Genomic DNA, 14,932 nt, shown 5'->3' on the forward strand with positions numbered 1-14,932 from the left:
TCCTAAAAGAACAAAGACCAAACATCTCCTTTGGCCACTTGTTGGGGTTCTTTGAGTGTAGGAGCATAAGCACAAGCCCTATGGCTCAGGGGTCCCCAAACCTAAGAGGCTTTAGCAGCTCCCCATGGGTGGCTTTTTCTTGCATGAATTTGTCCAGGTGTTTTTTAAAGTCAACTCGACTTTTAGCTGTCACAGCATCCTCATGGATACAGCAAACTGCAATGATAGGACAGGGGAGATGGTTTTAAACTAAAAGAGGGGAGATTTAGACCAGATGTAAGGTATGAATATTTAATGCTGAGGGTGGTGAAACCCTGGCCCAGGTTGCCCAGAGAGGTGGTAGAAACCCCATCCCTGGAAACATTCAAGGTCAGGTTGGACGGGGCCCTGAGCAACCTGATCTGGTTGAAGATGTCCCTGCTCACTGCAGGGGGGTTGGACTAGATGACCCTGAAAGGTCAATTCCAACCCAAACTAGACTATGAGTCTATAGACTGAATGTCATGCCCTCTGATCTCAGACTGGAAGAGCCAGTGCAGGACACCCCAAAGAGGGCATATATGGGGGACATGGAGCTGCTGCTTTCTGTCCCTCCCACTCAGAGATTCCCCATCTGTTTGTCCCTGTATCTGCTGCAGTCAGTCTTCCAAGAAAGCTCCAGAACAGTAGATAGATGTTCTGCAAATGCAAGAAATCAGATGTAGAAAATATTGTGCAATCATTTGCTCACCGGAACCCGTTTCTCGCTTTTCAGTCCCTCGTGAGAGGCAATTACAAATCCCCACGTGAAATGCGGTGTAGCCCTGCTACATAATGCTGCCAGGAGCCTTCTATCCTGTCCTGAGAAGGAAATAAAACAATAGCAGTTTCAAGGCCAGTTATTTTTCAAATTAAGGGAAAAAAATAATAATCTTGCTTCTTTTTTGTTTGTTTTTTCATTTTTCCTTTCCTTTTTTTTTTTTTTTTTGAATTCTTACTTAGCATCCTGAAAACCCTTTAGAGGATTTGAATTTAGCACATGAAACGAATTTCTCACAGTGAGGCCAAAGAAAACCAAGGTGCGTGGGTGGAGGAAGCTGTGATCCACACTAGCAGCCAACACCAGCAAGGAGATGTCCTCAGCTGTCTAAGGTGAGGCTGAGCACTGCCTCAAATCCTCCTCGTGTCCTATGGCACTTGCTTTAAAGTCAGATAATAAATGTTTGCTGGGACTGGGAACATAGGGTGTATTTCCAGTGCAGCCCAGTGCAGACCTTACCTCTTAGTCCATCTGTGGACACAGTATTTAAATAGCTGAAGAAACCTGAAAAAGACCATTTACAACTCAATCCTGACAGTTCTACCTCCTTCCACGAGAGGGAATTGCCTCTATCAGTTACCTCCTTGGAAACCTGCTGAGCCTGATGTGTGGTTGTTGGAGGCTGGGATCCCACCAGGGTCCAGGGCAGGTGATGGTGGGCAAAAATAGTTTTCTTCACATGCCTGGATGGGAAGGAAGATGTCTTAGGTCATCTTGGCAGGTTTTGCAGAAAGCTGGCAGCTGGGTTGGCTGTTGGCTCTCAAGGTTGTGGGACATGGATTGAGAAGACTGTTGCAAAGAAGAAAGTTTCTCAAAGTGAGGATCACGCTGGTGTGGCCACCTGCAAAAGAGTTGATTATTTGAAGACATTATAGATCCCTATGACTGCAGCTATTTACCTGGGAGAGACAAGGTGGTTGATGGTAGGGACAATTCTTCCAGCAAAACCATGATATTTTACTGCCACAATGACACAGAAGGACCTGTTCCAGCATGTCCTAAATCCACGGGAAGGATTTGCCTTTGGCATCTGGGCTGCCATTGATGTCCATCAACCAACTCTGACCCAACCCAAGACCTCCCCAAGGACATTAATTACTAGACTGCTTGACTTCTGATTATTTTCAAATAGTCAAAATTCATTCAGAAAAGTATAAGACCCTGCAGGAGACACATATTCAGTCCCTACACTGGTGGCATCCATCATGACCACAGACACACAGGTGTATTTCTAGCTCAGTTGCTGCATAGCCCATGTCCTTCCTTACCTGTCCATAAAACGTCCTCTGATGTCTGTGCCAGGATGAAGATGCACAGGGACAAACCAGGTACCTCCATTTTGCCTAGAACATAAGTTCACGAACTTCTGTTATCATTCAGGCATGATCTAATTGAAACATCATGACTTACACAATCGTCTCCCTCTCTGTCCCTCTCTTCCACTCTTTTGAAAAACGTTTCCTGCTTTTTTCCAGCTGGACAAGCTATCCTTCTGCCTGCTTTGAAGTAAATATTTTGTTGGGTTTGGCTGCTGTCGCAGCCACACATCGTCTTCTGCTTGATACTTTATCCATCTGCTGCTAAAGGACTAGGGAATATTTTGAGCTGAGAGTCTCTGAAGGGTTTTGAGGCGTTGAGTAGAATTAAGGAGCAGCAATGCAAGAGAAAAGTCTTCGCTTTCAAGTGCGTAGTAATTCAAGCTGAAATGCCTTAAAAATTAAATACTCTGAGAGATCCTTGTTACCACATCACGTGCTGCAAACCGGAGAGTGTCCGCTGGTTCGCATGAGCTGAGGACCTGATACACCCTGTTCACCCCCTCCATGGTTCATACGCCGAGATGTCATCCAACACTGATTTCCTCTTCTGTCTCAAGCGAATGGAAAAAGACAATTAGACTCCCCCGCTGTCAAGGTTGCCAACATCGGCCTTGCCTCGTTTCTTTTGCTTGAAGAACATCTGGCTCTGCTCTGGGACAGCCATGTGTGGCCAGTCATGTTGCACAGGAATAGGCTGTGCTCACTGTGATAGAGCCTCTCACGAGTCTGCTGTCCAGAGATGCTTGCTGCTGTTGCAGTATGGGAGACTGTATGTTCAGGCTGCCCAGGGAGGTGGTGGAGTCACCTTCCATGGTGGGATTTAAAAGATGGGTAGACGAGGTCCTTAAGAACATGATTTAGAGATGGAATTGGTAGTGTTGGGTTCATGGTTGATCTAGATGACCTTAAAGGTCTTTCCCAACCACTATTATCCTGTGGCTCTGTGATTCCTGGTGCCTTTCCTTCCAGTGCAGACACAAATAACTTTGATGCTGGTCCTGTCTCCTGATGGTTTTTTTCCCCAGATTGCTCTGAAGAAAATACGTTTTTTGTTTAGTTGAGCTACAAGGTCTGGAGATGCCTGCCCAGGAGAAAGCACATGTGGCCGTGGCACTGCTGCTGTGAACGGGGGATACAGGAGCAGCTGCGAGGAGCTGTACAGGGCTGGGGTAGGTTGTCTTTACCCCACAGGGTGTCTGCAGCCAGGACAGCATCATGAAGGCCACCACAAGCAGCCCTACCACGGGTTTCTTGCAGGACACTAGTCCTTTGCTTGACATCACTCACCTTTACTTTCCTCCTACTCCACAGAAATTTGTCTCAGCTGTTTAGAAGGTTGAATCACTGCTTTTTGTGAAGTTCCTTGAAATTCTCAGAAATATCACTCTTTGGTGTTGTTGCTTACTTGCACTTAAGGACAGTTGCTTAACTAGCATTTGAACAAGGCAATGTTCATGTCTCTATCACAGCTGCAAGAGGATGAGGAGACCTGGAAAGCCCTGTCATTCCTGTTCAGACATTTTTCAAATATCCCTTTGCTCCCCAAAACCTTGCAGGGTGAAACACTGTCCCCAAGCAACCAGACCTTGAGCACACATGTGCCTTGGTCCTCTGATCCCCAGCACTCAAAAAATTACCAGCTGGCAGCATTTTTCTCCATTGGAAGGGGTTGCCCAGGGCAGCGGTGGAGTCCCCATCCCTGGAAGGATTGAAGAGTCGTGTAGACATAGTGCTGAGGGACATGGGTTAGTCGGGGACTTGTCAGTGTTGGGTTCATGGTTGGACTCGATGATCTTAAAGGGCTTTTCCTATCAAGGCAATTCTGGGATTCTCACTTAACCTGAAGGTCATGAGCTGCTCTTTGCTGCAGCTCTGGGATGCCCGTTTGGGGCATGGTGGATGGGGACCGACACTGGAGGCGGCTGGTGGTGAATGGCCCGTTGTGCTCCTTGTTGCTTTGCTGCATAAAGAGGGTATTATTGAATCTAATAAATAAGAATCTCCCTGTTAATAAGACTAAATTATTGCATGAGTTACTGAGGGGAACACGCAGCATCCACAGCAGGGAACCACCTCACCTGCTTCGTGCTGGGACGATGGACTCACCTCACAGCATGGCCAACATGTTCTGGTTCAGGTTTACCACCACCAACACCGTGTGCATGAAGGGCTTGTACTGTGCTGGAAAACAAGGAGAATAACCAAAATGTTAGACCAGTTTTGGAGCTGGTTTGCATGCTGGAGTGGGGTGCTGCCCACAGGACTGCTGGCAACCCCTGCACTCAAAGAGCAGGTAGGTCCATTGCAGCTCCTGGGGGATGGTTTTTCCCCACAACCCTTCAGCTCAGGGCAGGGGAAAGGAGAGAGGTGGAGGCGACCTCTGAAGGGAATATTTAAGAAGTCAGTTCATTTCCAGGAAATGTCTCTCTCTTGTTCTTTTATATTTTTCCCCCCTCCCAATGGAAAAACTAAGTCCTCATGAACTTTTGTTCGTTCCCTCTTGCCAGATAAGCTCCGCTTTGTGCTGGTGACAGAAACCCTTTCTCCAAGCACTGGCCATTGGCCAGGACATACAAATCTCAACTGTGTGCTGGCAATGCCACGAGCCCTGTCCCCCTTCCCTCCAGGCTGATACAAAGACCCAGCTCTAACCAGCTCACCATTGGGGGACTCTCTGTGAGACTTTTTCCTTCTTCTCCTTGTGCAGGAAATGGTGGAGCCAGCTCTGCTTACTTTGCCTTCCCTCACAATGAAAAGCCCCAAATACCATGGAGAATAATCTGTCAAACCTGCAGTAGCAGACAGTGAAGTGGGTTGGTGGTAGTCACTTAGAAGAAACAACTGCAAGTGATGTTGGAGGGAACAGCCAGGGCAGGAGATGCTCTTCACCCCAGAGAAGGAAATGTAGTTGCCACAAGAAGATTTCACACCTCAGTTGTGCTCTCTGCTTTCTTGTCTTCCCTATATCCCAGTGCATTCCTCTTCTCCTCTCCAGCTCCCAGAGATGCTCTCTCTGGTACAGGACTTTTTGCTCAGACTTCTATTACTGTTGCCATCAAGACCTCCAAAGGAACCCAATCCCCTTGTGCTATGTGGTAGAAAAAAGATTTCCCAGTTAAAGAAGCAAGCATCTCTGTGTAAGAGCAGAGATATGGAGGGCGGAGGAGAGGGAAACCAGTGTATTTCACAACTCCACTCAAACCAGCAGCCACCACAGCAGAGGGACCACCCTCACCAGTAGCATCTCCAGAGGTGCAAACCATGAAATGCTGATGAAAAAAACCCAACAGGAATGAATCATATAAACTGTCATTATATCAGGAGGCTCAAGGCTTGAGTTCTCCACCACCACTAACATCCCCAGGGCACTAAATAAAGCTCTTCCCATTCACTGAGTTCCCATTTCCAGGAGCTGAGAGTGTGAACAGGTGAACCAAAATGTTCGGTGATTTCACTTACTCATTTCCCAGGGGTGGGGAGAAGAAATGGAGCTGTTGTGCAACCAGGACAGGAATAATAATGATCTCTCTAAATATCTGTCCTCCAACTGCCAAAAAGTTTTGAAGACGAGTGGGGGATGTACACAAGCTGTGATTGCAACACAGCCACCGCTGCAGATTATATAAAGAGAAGTGGACTTTTCTGGGAGCAGTATTTCTGCAGATGAGCTGGGCACAGGGATAATGTGTGCCTGATTTTCCAGGAGGAAAATCATAGAATGAGTTGGAAGGAACCTTTCAGGGTCATCTAGTCCAACCCCCCTGCAGTGAGCAGGGACATCTTCAACCAAATCAGGTTGCTCAGGGCCCCGTCCAACCTGACCTTGAATGTTTCCAGGGATGGGGTTTCTACCACCTCTCTGGGCAACCTGGGCCAGGGTTTCACCACCCTCAACATAAAAACTTTCTTCCTTACATCCAGTCTAAATCTACCCTCATTTAGTTTAAAACTATTTCCCCTTGTCCTGTCACAACAGGGCCTACTAAAAAGTTTGCCCCCATCATTCTTATAGGCCCCTTTTAAGTACTGAAAGACCATAATAAGGTCTCCCTGGTGCCTTCTCCTCTCCAGGCTGAACAACTCTGGTTCCCAGAGAGAGGAGTGACAACCACAACCATCTGGCCATCAGCCCTAGGCCCTCTGCAGCCACCTCCATCCTCAGGAGAAGAACCTTGAGCTGCTCAGCGATTCCTGATGGTCCACAGCAATGATGACATATGAAGGTGTAACCATGGTTTCTAGAGAGAGATTTATTGGAAGGGTATAAAAATAGAGTGCAAATTTCAATAAGATGTATTTAAACACACATTGGTAGGAGAGGAGCCCAGAAGGTTGGCAGCATCTCCAGATTCCCTGATGCACCCAGATCCACTGAGCAAAGCAGAGATGGGTTATGATCCTTCCTTCTGCAAACCTTTCTGTCCCTCTGCTGCACGCTGCTCTGCTTCACAAGAGCTTTCACCAGTGCAGGCACTATTTCATCAACCAGCCATTGGAAATGTGACTTGGGGTAGCACTGAGTGTAGACACTTGCAGAGTCCAGGTAAACTTCTGCATTGAAGAGGAGCCCTCAGCCAATGCTCGCTGGAAAGGCAGAGCCTGTTCCTCCTCTTCGTGGTACTCTGATAGCGGTAGTAAATATGTGCAGGATCACATCTGTTGGGTCAACCACAGCAGGGGGGTTGGAACTAGATGATCTTTAAGGTCCCTTCCAACCCAAACCATTCTATGATTCTATGATTTAATACTGAGTCATGTGTAAATGAACATCTTAGACCTTTAACAGTCCTCCTCCTGAAGTTGTTTCCATTCGAAAGTTCCATCCAAAGTCAGATCAAAATTGTCCTTTTCCTGCTCTCGGGAGAGATCCAAAACCACCTGAAATGGGCAAGATAAAACTCTGATTATTTCTCTAACTTTCAGTAGACACTCTGATGTTCCTTTACAGGATATAGAGCTCTGCAACCCCTATGAGTGGTATATGAAGTAGCTTCACGTGTGGAGCACATGCTCTCTGATATAACCTGCTGAGAGGCACCAGCTACCCACAGATAAATCTGTAGAGTAGGTTTTACCCACCAATGATATAAACATTCCTCAGCTTTGCCACCAGCCTTGTACAAGCAGCAGTAACTGCTTCAGGAGCAACCACAGAGGCAGGGCATGGGCATCTACCAAGGGCATCTAACCCTTGGATGTCCTGTGTGCCTGTCTCGAGTGAGTGGAGTCAGGCAGCAACACTGCCTGGGCTTGCTCCCACCATGCTAAATCCCAGCAGTGAAAAAACCCCAATTTTTCACCACTTTCCCAGTAGAAGACCCTTTGCCCTCCACCCCCAGTCAGTTTTTTGGTGAAGCAGCCTTCTGCCACTGCGCTGGCCCAGGTCTCACTGTGGCTTTTGTTCCTGCTCATGTCTTTGAGCATGTCTAGCCTTGAGATCACCTGCCTGAGTCAAAGTATTCATAGAGAAGCTGTACTCCTCGAGGTTGAAGTTTCGTTTGGCTGGGGAGAAATGAAGAGAGTTGAAAATGAGCAGTCTGTGTTTCATCTTCTCAAAAAGTCATCTTGTTTTGCTCTTACCTTCCTCTAGATTGGAGAAAGACTGAGACAGGGGCAGTGCATCTTCCATGGGGACTTTGTAGACTAGCAAAGAGGGGAACCTTGAAGAAAAAGAAGAAAAGGTGATTCTTGCTCAGTGTTGAGGTTCTGGGATCAAAACTTTATGTCACACCATGAGTGGGATGTATGGATGTTTTGCTGCAGGGATCGCAGCAGAGTTGGAAGTGGTGACATTGTCAAATCAGATCCTCACACAAGGACTCTCAGCTGTTCATCCCTCTCCAACTGAGATCTGTGTCTGGCCATCACACTGGACAGATTTTTAGGGATGAGGTAGTGTTGAAACCACTGTTCATCCCATATTTTATAGTTACCGCTCCTGACGGGCTGCACTTGGGAAAATCCTCAAAATCTCAGCATGGAGAAGATCAGCATGCTCTGGATCCTTCACCTTAATTTCCAGTAGATAGGCTTTGCCAAACTTGTTCTTCAGATACTGAATAGAGCCAATGCACCTGCAGGAGAGGGGAGAAAAACAAAGAGATGTCAGTGTGAAACCATTGGTGCCCCACCATCTGCTCCTTCCCAAGTTGTACTGCAGGTGAAATCATGGGGAGCACTTTATAAAGCCCATGGTGATGGGCTCAGGTAGGTGAGGCTGGAGGAGAAGCCCATGGACCATTTCCCATCTCAGCCATGTGTCGGCCATGCTGCTACCCACCGTAGCTGCCCGGACACCATGATGGCCACACGGTCGCACACTGCCTCTGCCTCCTCCATGTAGTGTGTTGTCAGGATGGCTCCTGTCTCCTTGGATTTCAGGGCAGCACGAAGCACTTTCCTGAGAACCAGAAGGGAGAAAAAAAACCAACCCCATAACACTCCTTAGGAATATCAGACACTTTTCCTTATACCTTTGTCTCTCCAAATGCCTCTGCCCTAAAACAAGTGTAAAAAGTTTACGTACAGCAACTTCAGACTGATTTTCCTGTGGTAATACTTTGAAATAATGCCAAAAAATGTTTTTGCCTCAGATTCCTTTATGAATTCTTCCAAATCCCATATATGACTATCCTAAAGTTTGCTCATGCTTTAGATAGAGAGAACCAGGAAAATGGAGTTTCCGATAAAACCATTGGCACGTGATGAGCAGCACTAACTGCAGATGTGGTAAAACACTCTTTACCTAACCTTAGACATCTACTCTTGGTTTCCAACCCCTTTATCACCATGGTGGCACAGTGCCTGAGATCCTACTCACCAGATACAGCGCTGTCCGTTGGGGTCCATGCCAGTTGATGGCTCATCCAGGAGCAGGACCGCAGGGTTGCCCAGCATGCCCACAGCAAAGCAGAGCTACAACAGGGAAAGGGGTTTGAGTCAAATCTTTTGTAGTCCCTGGTATTCTGTCTAAAAAGACCTGCAGACAGCATCACTTGGGCTATGGGAATCAAGGTTCTGATTTATAGGAAATGTGGTTTTGGAAAAGGCTAATTTCCATCACCCCACCACAGGAGAAAACATGATGGTCTCCTGAGTAGCTCAGAGCACAGGTAGGTCCCTCCACTCACAGAGAGGATTTTTGATTTGTGCTGTGAACTCGTTATAGGTAAAACAAAACCCACCTTTCTGGTTATCCCAGTAGGTAATTTTCTGGTTTTTTTCTTTAAATAGTCTTGAAGCTGCAGAGCATTCACTATTCTGTGGTGGCGAAAAAAAGAACATTTTTGTTATTCCCAAATTCAATTCTCTCATCAAGGATTTCTAAAATGATAAGAAAAAAGAACTTTTCCCCTTGCTCTTGACTCCTGCTTGTTTTCATTAAACATTTATTGTGTTATGAAAGTGTAAGTGAATATTTGAGGCCAAGTGTACTGAATAAGCCATAAGCTCTTTTCTAAACCCATCATTAGTGTCAACAGCATTATAAATCCATTCCACCTTGCCACCGTCAGCTGAGCAGGCAGCACTTAAGCACCCTTTCTTGTAGTGCCAAACTATAACATCAGAGATTTTAGAAACGCTTCCTAAAGATAATGTACTGAAAAGGACATTAGTGGTAAATCTATCCCCACTAAAAGCACTCATCCAAATTGGAGATTTTCTTAACCCACACACTTAATCACAGCATTTAGCACAAAATCACTTTTGCAGCTCCATTTCCTGAGTTTCTTTCAAGGTTGTCGTTGGCTCACAATGAATTTTGAACTTCTGGTCCCCTCCCCATGCCTTAGGACTAGGGGATAAAACATTGCCCAAGCCCTGGAAACACCCTCCATCCATACCGGTTGACAGCAGCAGTTGTATCCTCCTTGCACAGCCCTTTCACGGCCGCGTAGACCTTCAGGTGCTGGTGCACAGTGAGGTCTGGCCAGAGTGGGTCCTCCTGTGGGCAGTATCCCAGGAAGGTGGCTGCGTGGTCCTGGAGGTGGGAGGTTGCTCCATCTCCCCTCTTCATCAGCACCTGCACAACCAAGTTGATCATTTTGTTCTCACAGAGCTTTGCCCAGAGACAAGGGTCAGAAGAAGACTATGGGTTTCATTGGGGTTTAGGTGAGGAAACCCAAAAAGCAAGGAAGTGATTTTGCAACCCTCATTTCCATGATTTCTAAATATAAACATGGCCAATTAAAGTAGATGGAACTGCTTGTCAAAGTTACAAGTAGCTCACAATAATTTTTTATTAAGACACTATTTAATTTAATAGCCCAATGAATTTAGTTAAAACTTTGATCACTAAGAATGCTTTGAAAAAAATTATAGCTTAGCCTTTATCATGGATCTATCCCTTTTCTCCAGATGCCTCCTACCTGCCCAGCAGTCAGTGTCTCCTCTCCAGTAATCATTTTGATAGTTGTGCTTTTACCAGCTCCGTTGGGCCCCAGAAGTCCCAATACTTCTCCTGGAATCAAGACATATAACTTCTTAGTAATACTCCTCATTCACTAAATATGTCAGGAACAGTCCCACAAAAGAAAATCTCTAAAAGAGAGCATGCTAATACCAAAGATCATGGGAAAATAAACAGTATAAATATATTCTCTGAGAGCTTATAATGTTTCAACTCTAATTGATGCTGCAAATCTGAGCGTTGCTCCCAGGTCTCTCAGAACTCACAGCTGAAGTGGATCCATGAGAGAGTGGCCTACGTTATTTTAGATAATGGAGAGTCAAAGGTAACTAATAGGATGGATCCACAACACGTTGTTCATTAACACATCAAGCAGACCAAACATGCCTTAACCACAGAGCAAATAGATTTAACCTTTCTGTCCTTGCTCAGATAACAGAGAATCTGCAGAGAATTAACTCTCTGGGTATAATTGGGGGTCCACAACAAGCCTAGAACAGTTCCAGTTCTCACCTTTTTTAACACAGAAGGAAATATTTCTGGTGGCCATTTTCTTCTTCTTCTTAAAAATGGAACCAGCTTGCTTTATTTTATATTCCTTGCACAGATTGTTGGCAATAATGATTGATTTCTGAAAGAAAGGAGGAAGAAGAAAGATCAGTCTATTATATGGGAAAGCATTAATCCTTCAGTAATATTTTTTCCATTTAAAAAGATAGAAAACCTTCTAAAGACCTTTGAATTTGTTTTATAGTTCTCTGAGAATATGAGGTACAACAGGACACTTTATTGTCCACGTTCCTCTTTTAACAGCTGATGGGACCCACGCTCTGCATTTGGGAGTTTGATTTTCCCAGTGATGATAATACAGCCAGAGCACTGACCTGCACTCATTGATATTGGTGGTTTGGTTTTTATCAGTGGGCTTCTTATGGGTATAAAATAAAATGAAAAAGACAACACATAGTCGTACCTCCTCCTGACTCAGAGCTGCCATGACATTTCTCACTGCTGCTCTTTCAGCTTTGACATCTTCATCTTCCTCTTCAAGCTCCTCAGGGTGCTGGTGGCTGCTTTCTCTTCTTGGGGAAATCCTGCAAACCCACCAGATTCATCTTAGCATTTTGTTCTTTACCCTTGTTCTCCATCATTCTCCTTGTTCTCTCCATTTGGGATAGACCAAGAGTGAATGTCCCACTGGTTCAATGTTTCTTGTGTTTGTTTGGTTTTTTTTTTTTTTATTATGTATTATTACTTTTAAAAATATTTATCATCTTTCCATGTTGTAAAAAGAACCAAGCTGGTACATCCACACAGCACAAGCAACACCATGTGGAGGTACTAACAAGCTTGGGAGCTGTTTTATATTATCAGCACTGTAGGATTTAAGGTGCTATTTTAGTTAAAAAAAAAAAAAAATAAAAATAAAAATAGGGACACAAATACAGTGATATCTGATCAAAATGTTGTCTTCAAGAAAATCAGTGTGGTAGGAGTTTAGATCTTGCATGTGCCCATGGTGCACGTGTGTTTATACAAACCTAAATATTGGGTCCTTTCTCAGAACTGCTCTTCCATATTTTATCTCCAAATATCGAAGAAGAAAAATGAAACCCACAGAATGGATATAAGGCTGGGGAAAAAAGAAGGTTTCCATGTTAACAGCCTTGCCTTCCACCCTGCTACGGCTGAAACTGAGAAGATGGTGACAGTGCTATAAAATATGTAGGGAGAAAACACAATATCCCAAAATAAAGTCCATTAACATCTAAACTCAGGGTAATCCTGAAGGCTGTGAAATATGCTATCACTGCAGAAAATACCAATGGTAGAAGAAAAACTCAATTCATAAAATAACAAGGCAACATTAAGTGATCTGTGCTTATTTTATTTTCCCTTCCCCATTTCAAAAGGGTGAGGCTATTTTTGCATTGGGGGGTAATTTGTCATCCAGACCCACCAAGATCTTCCTTCTGCATGAAATGAGCTCAGGGTTCTTGCCTGTTTCCTCAGAACTGAGGATGGGGTTTGGGAGACACGCATTCCTAAATAAAAGTAATCTGAAAAGTTTCCTTACTGCAAAGATAGCTATGAGTACATCTGTCCTCGGAGTCACATCAAATATCTCAGTGTCTTCCATAAAAAGCTATAATAAAAGAAAATGCACAATGAAGACCTGTAATTCTTTAGTATAATGCTGGTTAATTTTAGAAGGGTTAAAAGCAAATGACAAGTATTTTGAAAATGTAAAAAAGTTCTGATTTACTCAAAATATTCTCCATACAGATGAACAATTACAGATGTTTGAGCATCCCAGTCCTATACCAGAAAATGTCACAGCACTCAGTACCTGTATCACACTCTCTATCACAGGAAAACATCTGGTCTCCTCTCCTTTGGGGTCCCAGTGGAGAAGAGGTGGAGGTGAGCGTGACAGGGCAGAGGAGTTGCTTCTATTTGAACCTCACTCCTAAGTCATTATGGTTCATAAATGGTCTTGCATATAGCTGGAGGGTTTTGTTAAATTCTTAGCTGACTTTCCATGACCACCCTTGGCTGACATGGAGTAAAACACCTTGTGAGCATTCTTAGTTCTCACTTAGCTTCCATGCAAAGTCAGATGCATAACTTCAAGGCTTCTCTTACGATTGTTCAAGCCAAGTTTCTTGACTCTGTACGGCAAGAATTAAGAGTGCTTACCTAATCTATGGTCACAGCTCAACTGTTTGAGAGGCCCCTAGCCATAATGAACAGCTGGAAAAGTTAGATCTGATCTGAAATGGCCATCTAATGATACACTCTGGTCATTTGGAAAAGCCCACCAATAAGAGGAAACTAATGATCCTTCCCAGAACAAAGTGTGTGGTTACCACCAGCCTTTGCTCACAAGGACATATAGTTGTGTTTTATGGTGGGATGCCTCTCCTCCTCCCCAGCACCACCACTTACTTGCTGGCAGTTGATCAATACACCCATCAGTGGGTACGTGGGAATCAAGAGAGACATAGTGCAGAGCGAGATACTAGTACTGGTTGATAATTCCATGATTCTGCTGATGATAAAAGAAACAAAACATACCTGAAAATAAAACAAGAGGGTAATTTAGCTGATGGGAAGAGTTACGCTCCTCACTGGTCTTAAAAATTCTGTGGGTCTATCTTTTCAATTCCCTGTTGCACTTCTAAAAATGGACAAGAAATATAAAGTTCACAGAATCACAGAATGATCACAGAATGATGGGGATTGGAAGGGACCTCGAAAGATCATCTAGTCCAATCCCCCTGCCGGAATTGAGAAATGAAGAGGCTTCAGGAGGTCCTCAGTCACTTCTGCTTGATGGTAGGCTGCTGGTTTGGGTCAGCTGAGGAAACTTTTTCCCCAGACACAGGATTGCTTTGGGTAGAAGAACGAAGCATCCTGTTCTTTCCCATCCCAGTTCATGCCAAATAACCCATCTCGTTTCAGGTCAGGCTTGGGCTATCTGCATCTAACCTAATGGTTCATGTCTCAACACTTTACTTCTCTTGGATGAGAGATGTTGAAGAGAGCGATAAATAACTTTTTTGCCTCCATTCCTGCAGCAGCTCAGGATGGATCCAAGCATTTCCCTGTGCCATGGCAGGATTGTGGGAACAGAACATGGTGACATGAATCTAATATAGAATTGACTGTTATAAAACACACACTCAGGTTTCTGTTCTACATCTATACTTGGTGTTTTGATCTCTAGTTCACCCTTAAGACCTCAAAATACATTCCTGCAAACCCTACGGCACATTATATAGCCAAATGCTTACCACTATCAGGATAAAAGACCAAAAATCACTGCTCCATCCTTTGCGAAAGATGAAGGAGATCAAATAGATTAAGAGAACGGTAGAAATTCCATAACCCAAAGTACCCACAATCTACAGGAAAAAAAAAAAGGAGAAAATGGAGTGATATAAACAACTAGAAACCTATATATATATATAGGTTATATGTATATAACGATGTGGTTCAGTTTAAATGTTCATACACTAAGATCGGGGCATTCAGAAATCACCACAATTTTACTGCTAAGTGTAAAGAAGTATATTCATGCAAGATTTATTGCCTTTTATTTCCAGCTGGAAAAATCCAAATGATAGAAGGTGAAACAAGAAGGTTGGTAAGCACCTGGGGACCCAGGGGTGGGCCAGCACCATCTGCACCCACAGTGTCTTGGTAAGCCCTACACATGCTCAAAATATTACCCCAATTCCTCCCTAGTCAACCAGCAATCACCAGAATGGGATGTACCAGCAAGAAGAGGCTGTCGATGGTCCCGGAAATCTTGTTGCTCATTGCGAACTGAACCCCAAACATGGAGAAGAGAAGAAGCCAGCACAGCGGGATGTCCACCAGCGCCTGGCCACACCAGTA

The 14,932-nt window shown here is 44.5% G+C and overlaps 1 protein-coding gene across 1 annotated transcript in view; it reads right to left on the reverse strand.

The window, feature by feature from the left end:
* Window positions 1-6,897: 6,897 nt before the first annotated feature.
* Window positions 6,898-14,932, reverse strand: part of LOC104521984 (ATP-binding cassette sub-family A member 10) — a 21,291-nt gene continuing 13,256 nt past the window's right edge. Inside the window, 16 exon segments of the mRNA XM_029084055.1 lie at window positions 6,898-6,996; window positions 7,565-7,620; window positions 7,699-7,778; window positions 8,052-8,192; window positions 8,399-8,518; window positions 8,939-9,033; window positions 9,303-9,378; window positions 9,963-10,141; window positions 10,488-10,579; window positions 11,042-11,159; window positions 11,502-11,622; window positions 12,070-12,161; window positions 12,606-12,704; window positions 13,478-13,606; window positions 14,326-14,436; window positions 14,810-14,932. The exon segment at window positions 14,810-14,932 is cut by the window's right edge and continues 81 nt beyond it. Of these exon segments, the coding sequence (XP_028939888.1) occupies window positions 6,898-6,996; window positions 7,565-7,620; window positions 7,699-7,778; window positions 8,052-8,192; window positions 8,399-8,518; window positions 8,939-9,033; window positions 9,303-9,378; window positions 9,963-10,141; window positions 10,488-10,579; window positions 11,042-11,159; window positions 11,502-11,622; window positions 12,070-12,161; window positions 12,606-12,704; window positions 13,478-13,606; window positions 14,326-14,436; window positions 14,810-14,932 (1,731 nt within the window).

This window comes from Antrostomus carolinensis, unplaced genomic scaffold (genome assembly GCF_000700745.2).
Source record: "Antrostomus carolinensis isolate BGI_N321 unplaced genomic scaffold, ASM70074v2 scaffold24903, whole genome shotgun sequence".
Lineage (NCBI taxonomy): Eukaryota > Metazoa > Chordata > Aves > Caprimulgiformes > Caprimulgidae > Antrostomus > Antrostomus carolinensis.